Genomic DNA, 10,028 nt, shown 5'->3' with positions numbered 1-10,028 from the left:
CTCTGCTCTTCTCCTGTGATCTTTGTGTTTTTGATTTTAATTGACATCTGGACGCAGAAATCAACTTCCTTCTAACCTGAGCGGTGCTTGAACGATCTTTTAAAATTTGTGACACAACACACCATCTCGGCTGATTTGACCGGCTCTGACGTATCTGAATGCGGCTCAGTTTGGCTGCTCGATTGGGGTCACTCGATGGGTGGAAAGTCACCTGACGCTCCCTGTCCCGACTCTGTTTCGAGAGGCTGAGATATCTGCGCAGCAAGGACTCGTATCTCTTGACTTTTTCCTAGGAACTCAGCCCGGGATCGTCGAGTATAGCTTTCATTCGTTTGTCCAAATCATCTGTACTGTTGCACCCAATGTGACCCCATGTCCTATATCGATATTCACAGCCAGCTAAACTCTCTCTTGCATCACTTCCTCCAAGGAACAGGCACATGTTGTTTTTGGAAAGGATTTCATGCAAAAAAAGTGAAACTGAAATGATACAAAATACAGAAAGGTGTCACAAACATTAGCCTGGATTGGACTCTTTTTGACATATAAAACACATCAAACATTTCCAAATGACTTCAATAATATCATATACCCTGTCTGACAGTTGAACACAAGTAAGAAACCTACACATATTACCACTCAAACGGTTTTAACAGAGTGGATGGATTTAGATGTGAAGGAACATCATGCCTTGCTTCATTCATGAGCAAACAACTTCCTATCACACTTCTCTCTCTTCAGATATTTTTATTGTGAAGCACAAGTAACGATTACAAATTGCCCCATGGGCTGACATCGCTTCGTTTTTATATCTTTATCTTTATTTATTTAATAAAATATCAAAAACCAACAAAAAACAAAACACACCATCAAGACAGTAGAAAATACCAAAAAACCCCAACAAAAAACACACCCCTCCCTCCCCAGACTCTATTCTTATCCCAGAGTGCTATCACTGAAATATAATCTAGGGTAAAGTCCACATAGTAGCTCTCATTTGTTCATAGTTTCCAGATACTCAGTGAGTGCCCTCAAGATTTCATTGAAGTCCTCCAGTTTGTCATTTATAATGTAACGGATCCTTTCCAGATGAAGAGTATCTAAAATCCAAAGACAAAGAGGAGTTGAAAAGGGTGCAGAGAGAGTTGAGGGGACTGATAAGGAATGGGAAGGACAGCTACAGGCAGAAGATGGAGAACCAGCTTCAGCAAAATAACGTTGGTGAAGTCTGGAGAGGCCTCAGAACAATCTCAGGCCACAAACATCAGAACTCTCTGCCTGGGAGGGATGTGAGGTGGGCAAATGAACTGAATCATTTCTTCAACAGATTTGATTCAGCCATGAGGCAGTCTTCAACATCGGCTGCAGACTCAACCACCCCCACTGCTGCTGTTCCACCTCTGACACCTCAGACACTTCACACCTCCTCTATTCACCCTGCTCACTCCTCCCCACCCCCAACAACAGCATCCAATACACAATCAACACAAGGCTCCAGCCTGTCTCTCTCAACCACCCAGGTTAGGAGGGAACTGAGGAGGATTAATGGCAAGAAGGCAGCAGGCCCAGATGGCATCAGCTCGAGGGTCGTCAGGTCCTGCGCGGACCAACTGTGTGGGGTGATGGAGCACCTCTTCAACCTGAGCCTGAGGCTGGGAAGAGTCCCACAGCTGTGGAAAACCTCCTGTGTTGTACCAGTGCCAAAGACTTCACGCCCCAAGGACCTCAACAGCTACAGGCCGGTGGCTCTGACATCCCACCTGATGAAGACCCTGGAGCGGCTGGTCCTGGCTCAGCTTCGGCGCCTTGTGAGCTCATCACTGGACCCACTTCAGTTTGCCTACCAGCCTGGCATTGGAGCGGATGATGCCGTCATTCACCTCCTACATCGCTCCCTCGCTCACCTGGAGACCGCTGGAAGCACTGTGAGAATCATGTTCTTTGATTTCTCCAGTGCCTTCAACACTATTCTTCCCTCGGTTCTGAAGGACAAGCTGGAGAACTCAGGAGTGGACCATCACCTCACTACCTGGATTTTGGACTACCTCACCGACCGACCACAGTATGTGAGGACTCAGGGCTGTGTGTCGGACAGGGTCGTCTGCAGTACGGGGGCCCAACAGGGAACGGTTCTGGCTCCGTTCCAGTGCTTCCTGCAGAAGTTCTCTGATGACTCTGCTATAGTCGGCCTCATCACTGATGGGGACGACAAGGAGTACAGAGGACTGACTCAGGACTTTGTGGACTGGTGCCAGCTGAACTACCTCCAGATCAATGCCAGTAAAACCAAGGAGCTGGTGGTAGACTTCCGCAGGCACAAACATCCTCCACTGCAACCACTGAACATCCAAGGTATGGACATTGAGGCTGTGGACAGCTACAGGTACCTTGGTGTTCATCTGAACAGCAAACTGGACTGGACTCATAACTCAGACGCCCTCTACAGGAAAGGGCAGAGCAGACTGTACCTGCTGCGGAGACTCAGGTCGTTTGGAGTGGAGGGCCCACTCCTGAAGACCTTCTATGACTCTGTGGTGGCCTCAGCCATCTTTTATGGTGTGGTCTGCTGGGGCGGCAGCATCTCTTCTGGGGACAGGAAGAGACTGAACAGGCTTATCCGAAGGGCCAGCTCTGTTCTAGGATGCCCTCTGGACCCAGTGGAGGTGGTGAGTGACAGGAGAATGGTGGCTAAGCTGTCATCCCTGTTGGACAACATCTCCCACCCCATGCATGAGACTGTGACAGCACTGAGCAGCTCCTTCAGTGGGAGACTGCGGCACCCACGGTGTGGGACGGAGAGATTTCGCAGGTCTTTCCTCCCCACTGCTGTCAGACTCCACAACAAAGACTTTAACTGATCAAACACACACATCCACAAATGTGCAATAACACTAATGTGCAATAATCTTTCTGGCACCGTTGTATTTTTCACTCTGTTGTATATAGCATTTTTATCTTATTGTATATTTTATTCTATTTTATTCTAGTGTATATAGTATTCTATTTTATTCTATTCTGTACAGTTGTGTATTGTATTTATTCTTATTTTATTTTATTCTAATTTTTGCTTCATAACTTTTGCACTGTCCACTTCCTGCTGTGACAAAACAAATTTCCCACGTGTGGGACTAATAAAGGTTATTTTATCTTATCTTATCTTATCTGTCAGTACTGAAATCCAGGCTTTCAAGGAGGGCAAATTCTTTCCCTTCCATAGCAGGAGAATCAGTCTATTTTCACACATTAGGCCATAGGACAAGAGAGAGGTCTGTGCACTCTCAAGTTTTTTAGATTGTTCCAACAGTCCAATAAAAATCAAAATAGAGTCAGGGTCTAACTGCACATCAAAAAGTTTGGAAAAAAACAAAAAACCTTCTAGCTTAGTACACCATTACCAGTGGCGGTTTTTGATAAGGGCGACATGAGTTGTTGCTCAGGGCGGCATCGTGGTGGGGGCAGCATCTGGCATCGGCAAAACAAAAGTTGCTTGCACCCGTGCTGCCCCAGCATCATGCCAGAGCATTTAGGGGATTGCACAGGCACTGAACAGTGTTCTACTGCCCATTTGCGAGGAGTAAGGGCGGCATCTATTTATGAGGTGCGCCTGCTGCTTGCTGCACAGGGAGGAGAGGTGTGGGGGATTCTCTGGCTGGCTGGAGCGGCACCTAATAACCAGCTCGCAAAATAAAACTAATAAAAACAAAACCAACAAACTAGGGCTGTCAACTTTAACGCGATAAATTTTTTTTAATCAATTATATGGGCAGAACTCTGATGGCAGAACGTTCTGCCCATACAATTAATCCATCTGGAGCGCAGAATGACTCAAAATTCCTGAAATGTCTCTGTCAATGCATTTCGGGCTGTTTGTCCATTCTGCGCTCCAGATGGGTTGATTGCGTTAAAAATTGTAATAGCGTTAATCGTGATGACAGCGTTGACAGCCCTACAACAAACACAAAAACAGAAGACATCATGATATAGACTTATAATATGCACCGATGTGTGCGAGGGCCCTCGGTGCGCCTGCTTGCTGCTGCTGCTGCTTACACGGAACCTGTTGAAAGGGGAGAGGGCGTGTTGCTTCCAAATAGTGCACATTTCATTCATAATATTGTCAGTCCAAGCCCATTATGTGTTAATTATCTTTCCTGAGTTGTGTGAAATCTCAGAAAAAAAACCCCTCTACAAACCTAATCTGTGCACTGAAGTGTAGGTCTGTTAGGTTATGTTGTGGGGTTGGGTGTTGATACTGGAGTGCAAAATTACTAATGGAAGATGGACAAGAAAAGGTCAAAGCCATCAGGTCCTCAGTTTAGAAAAAAAGAGGAAAGAATCCATTTGGATACTCTCTCTCACTATGTAAAATATTTATCTGGTTAAATTCAGTATGGTTTTTGTCTCACAGTTTTCACAATAAAATATGTCAATGTACAATCCTTAATATGTTTTGTGTGTGTGTGTGTGTCGGGGGGTAGGGGGGCAGGGGACGACAGAGGGAGTGTGTGGGCACCAAACAGGCTAGGACCACCCCTGGCTGTATGCATTTTGTCCATTCCTAAGTTGTGAGTCTTCACCAGCCAAATATATGAATCACTCAGACTAATGTAAAATTTTCAGTTTCTTTCTTTATTGAATAAACTCTGGCCAAGGGAACCAGTGAGACAAAATCCAAAATACTGTTTTTAGTTATCAACATTTGAAATGATGAAGGCAATTGAAAAGTAACACAAAATTAGATGCCTTGTGAGTTTTGTCCAAGCGGCCTCCACTTTTGGAAGCACTGGTCTAATGGTTCTCAGACACACCCACGTCAGGGTCGGGGAAAGCCTGTAATCATGGAAAGTGGGTGTTTGTGTCTGTAGACCAACTATTAGTGAGACCGGAGAAGAAGACGACACCATGTGTCTGAGTGAGACCTTTTCTGTCTCGCTCAGACATTATTTAAAGAGCCAACAGCCAACTAAAGCTCGGGGTACAGGGGTCCTGGGATGTGGTAGTTCCTGTATAACCAACTGTTTGCCCGTCTGGAGATTCACTTTCACAAGACGGACACTTCCAAACTTTTAATTGTCGGATAATGAGAGGGTAGCTTGCAGAACGCCAAGCTGCCTTTCTGCTTTCTGTCAACATCCATATATCATGTTACACTAACAGTGGAATAGTTGAACGCTCATTTACATATTAAACACTTCTGAAGGGTTCTTAATTGTGCACCAACTGTTATAATGGGCAGGGAAGACAGTATACTGTATATAAATGTTTCACAGCAGACAGACGCATTTATCTCCTTAAAGTAAAGCTGAACACAATGAAGTTATTTATTAACTCCTCTTTCAGCCTCCAAGAAGAATGAATAAAGTTTTGATTTTGTCACTTACCATGGCTATCAGTACAACATATTCATGCTTAGTTAATATTAAACTGGACCTATTACACACTGTCAAGATTCAAATAAAGCCAGAATCTCAGGTTTAATACTGCTCTGAACACTTTTTTCTGCTTTTGGATTTTGCATGATGTCGCTGAAGGCAGAGATCCCTAATATGGTAATCTTTGGGATCAGATGACCATATGCCCCACCCACCTTCGGTTTTTGTTTTTGTTTTTTTTAAAAAACCATGATTTATTGATTTTTTGGAACAACACAAACAGCAACAAATCAGCACAGCCAAATACAAATAAGAAAAAGAGAAGAAAAAAAAACAAATACAGGTACATGAGTTACAGATGTACATGTCTGGGTCAAAATATGTACAGCGTTTCACGTTTGAAGTCAAGGGAAAGAAAAAAAAGGGGGATAAAAAAAAGAGGGAATACAGACAAAATGTGATCCCCTTTATGTAATAGCACAGCAAGGTCACGAGGTAGGTGATCAAGCAAAGGCCGCCATATCCTACAGAATGCATCACAATTGCCCTTTATGATGGCACTAAGGCGCTCCATTGGCAGCACCTTGAACATTTCTCTGTACCATTGTGTAACAGTAGGGGGCTGTCTCTGAATCCACTGAAACAGTACACATCGCCTCGCTAAATGTAAAAGTTTACCTAACAAAAGCATCTGTACAGAAGACAGAGGGAGCCCTTCTATAGATAGACCCAGAACGAACAGCACAGGGTTCAGTGGGATCGTCTGGTGAAAGATTGAGCGAAGCTCTATAGCAATATTTTTCAAAAATCTAGTAATTAAAGGACATTGCCATATGCAATGGTAGTAGGTCCCCACATCCGTATTGAACTTTACACAAAGAGGAGAAATCTGAGGATGAATTTTATTTAGAAACTCTGGCGTACGCTGCAGTCTATGTAAGATTCTGTAATGGCGTTCCTGGAGTCTGTTACAGGAAAACAATTTCTTGGCAGATCTAAAAGTTTTGGACCATGCTTCTGCACTAAGCTGAACTTCGAGGTCGGTTTCCCACCGAACCCTGGCCTTATCAGTGGTTACAAAATTCAAAGACAATAATTTCCCATAACAAGGAGACATAAATTTCTTTTTTGTGATTATTTCCTCATTAAATTTAAGAAGAAAGCTTTCAATAGGATTCAAAACAGGTTGATTGGCTGGAAATGTAAGGGAATTTACAAAATGCCTTACTTGCAGGAACCCAAAGAAGTGTTTCTGTGGTAAATTATATTTAATTTGAATTTGATTAAAAGCCATAAAACTACCCCTTTCAAACAGATTGCAAATAAATCTTGTATTTTTAGAACACCAATCATCAAATATACTAATGCCAATACCTGGAAGGAAAGCTTTATTCCTAATTAGAGGCTGTAGTGCACTAGAAAAACCTCTTCTTCCAACGTGGGCAGCAATATTATGCCAAACCTTAAGTGTAGGCATCAAAATGAAATTATTTCTGACACCAAGAGGAAGGTCAGCCAGATCAATAGATAAAAGACTAAGAGGCGAACGAGGGTCACAGCACCAAGTATCTACCGGTGGCTCGCCTTGGTATAGAAAGGAATGTAACCACACTGAGATTATTTGTGCATGGCAAGCCCAGTAATAATATAAAGGGTTAGGAAGTGCCTGGCCCCCCTCATCTGTAGGCAGTTGTAAAATCTGTATCTTTAGTCTAGATTTATTCTCATGCAATATAAATTTAGAAAGATATCGCTCAATACCTTCTGTTTAAATCTTTTGTTTACAAGGAGCAGCCAATCAGAAGCTAACAAGCTATAGGCATTTTGTTCTTGTGTTTGATTTTTAGGCTAGGCTATGCTAATGCTGAGAAAAAAATTGATAGCAACAAAGAAAATGTGTTTCACGTCCTCGTTCTTAGTCTCCTTAACCACACATGCTAGGGTGCCATCCCCAGTGGTGCCAGTCCCTGGTGTTGGACAGGTGGGACAGGGGTTGCAGAACAGCTGGGGACTGGAGGAGGATGATGAAGATGACTATGAAGAGGAAAAAAATGACATCAATGGTGACGAGCAAGTGGAAGAAGTGACAAAGATGGACGTGGGCGAAGGTGGTTTATTAATTTATTTGGACAGTTTAATGTAAAAGTGATGTTTGCTGATTAGAGGAAAAGATTAAAATGTGCTTGAACTGAGAGTTTGTTGTCTTACAGGAGATGTGGTTGAGATATCAGACAGTGAAGAGGAGGAGGTGGTCATACTAAACCCAGAGGTGCCAGAAAAACCAAAGTAAGCACAGCTGTTATTTTCTAATGAATACAGTCAACAGACAAAGGGCTATGCACATATTGATGTGGTTGTTCTTAATTCATTTTTTATTGCTCTCAGAAATACAGGCTCCAAGTCTCACCAGAAGGGGGCAGCAGCATCCAAGAAACGGCAGAGAAAACGAGGAAAGGCTGCAGATGGAGATTTGTTCCAAAACGTCAAAACATTTTATTATAAACACTGAGCTGGATTTAAATGAGACTGCAACTCATTAACAAAACATTAACATGCTGTTTCTAACTGTACTGAATACAGATTTTTGGTTATTTGCTTCATGATCAAACCTTTAAACCATTTAAAGCTTCATATGCTCCTGTTCTTCTGCTTCCAGTTGCTCCCATTAGGGGTCACCACAGGTCATCTGCTCCCAATCTCACCTTGTCCTCCTCTGTCACACTAGCCTTCTACATCTCCTCTACTTGTCACTTCCTGGTCATTCCCAATGAAAAACTTAGCATCCTCACCTACACCTCAACTTCCTGTCTACTGTCAGTGCCATCGTCTCCAATCCATACATCACAGCAGGTCTCACTACCATCTTGCCAAACTTACCTTTTACTTTTGCTCCCATCCATCTTCACTTCCTCTGCTCTTTTAATCCTCACTGCATAACCTCCTGCAAATCCTGCTCATGAAAACACTCATAAAACTGAATTAAATAGATATGAAACTGGCATAACACACTTGTTTGTGCAATGAATAAAAGTAGACATGAACAGCAAACCTCAGATAATCAGCACAGGCAGCAATGGGACATACATAGTTTAAATCAGTAAGGAAATTGCACAGATCCTAGAAGAGGATAACCGGCGAGGTGTGAGGTTTAAATCTAAAATATGATTTTACTTACTTTTTAAGGATGATGTAATAATTGTAAGAAATTTATGAAGCTTGCAGCTGACATCTGACAAGATGAAACATGGCACTTTCACTTATTATGTAATTAGTGGGGTGGGATTCTTTTCTCTTTGAGTAACTGGTACATTGTGTGCCTAGGGCTTCTAATTGGGATAGATCACAGCCAACATTTAATACCTCAAACACAGATTCAGACTCAACCCTTTAGTTTTTGTACCCTTGTGCTTACAGACGTGTTTCTGTTATTTTCAAAGCATGACCACAAACCACAAACATTTCAGAGAGGTGCAACCTAAAAGATCCACAAAGGATCCGTTACAAACGTCAAAGCGGACACACCCAGAGGTCCGGTACCCAAGCTCTGGGAATCAGAGCAATTTTGGCTGTGCAAGGTCGCCTAATCAACATTAGGCAGGTAGTTTTAAGGTTACGTCTGATCAATTCAGCATGTGCATAGAAGATTATATAACGATGTATCTGTATGTATTTTTTATCTTAACAAAGTCACCAATCCTGTTTGCTTACTGATGGAGTGATACGTAATCACTAGAAAAACAAAAAAAAGTCTTTTAAGCCCCTGTAAAGCAGACGTGCTGTTCCTGGAAGCCTCTTGGCACCTGATGCAAATACCCTCATGACTCAAATTCTCTTTTCTTGTGCGTCTGCATGCTTTTACCCTTATCGGCTTGATCACCTGTGCAGCATCCTTTGTGTACTAGTTTATTTGATGAATCAGAGGTCAGGATTGTGAAGCAGCTCGGGACTTGTTCCCTAGTGCACCAGTACATGGTGATGAAGGATCTAAAACCCATCGCAGAGCCACACCTCTGCTTTCACTTCAGATGTCTGTGTTTCCAAAGTTATTTCCTCAAAACAGAAACACATGATTAACTGCTAACTCTGTCAGATTTGCTCTGGTAAAGTCCTGTATGACTGTGTAATCCTCTAATTACATTCTTCCTCAATTCTTCATTAAAGCCTACTCAGTTTTTTATGTCTTTTTTCTTCTGGTTGGCTGATAAGATACAGCAACGGTTCCTGTCTTTTTTTTCCCATGCAGACACACAAGGTTTACACACAAATACACGTGCACGGCCTGGTGTCTCAGTCAGTGGAAAAGTCCTGAACAAAGCAGTGACTGTGAATGCTCACCACCCCTCATCGCTGCCATCAGTGGTCTGACACACAAAGCCAAGGTGGCCTAGTGGGTGTATTCAGTGACACACAGGGATACTGTGTTAAATCAAACTCGTAATGTGACCACTCAGTGCACAAGCAGGGTCTATATTACTCCAATAGCAGACACTCCACCAGATTATTTAATAGCCAATATTGTGTTACAGTGCTGTAAGAGGTTAAGTCTCTTAACTTGGCTAGATTTATCACAGGGTTAAGTGTACCTGAGCTCACTCTCTTTGCAGCTTTTTAAATATACATAAAAAAGATGCAAAGTTGCCATGACTCTTCTGCTAT

The 10,028-nt window shown here is 42.7% G+C and overlaps 1 protein-coding gene across 1 annotated transcript; it reads left to right on the top strand.

Annotated features, from left to right (window-relative positions):
* The first annotated feature begins 7,266 nt into the window (after positions 1 to 7,266).
* On the top strand, positions 7,267 to 7,881 carry LOC134629831 (exosome complex component RRP45-like). Its single transcript, XM_063477342.1, has 3 exons — positions 7,267 to 7,480; positions 7,583 to 7,658; positions 7,758 to 7,881. Exons 1-3 carry the CDS (start codon positions 7,267 to 7,269, stop codon positions 7,879 to 7,881), a joined length of 414 nt encoding a protein of 137 aa, XP_063333412.1.
* The last annotated feature ends 2,147 nt before the right edge of the window (positions 7,882 to 10,028 follow it).

Source organism: Pelmatolapia mariae, linkage group LG6 (genome assembly GCF_036321145.2).
Source record: "Pelmatolapia mariae isolate MD_Pm_ZW linkage group LG6, Pm_UMD_F_2, whole genome shotgun sequence".
In the NCBI taxonomy this organism is placed as follows: domain Eukaryota; kingdom Metazoa; phylum Chordata; class Actinopteri; order Cichliformes; family Cichlidae; genus Pelmatolapia; species Pelmatolapia mariae.
This window is presented reverse-complemented; position numbering and strand designations above follow the sequence as displayed.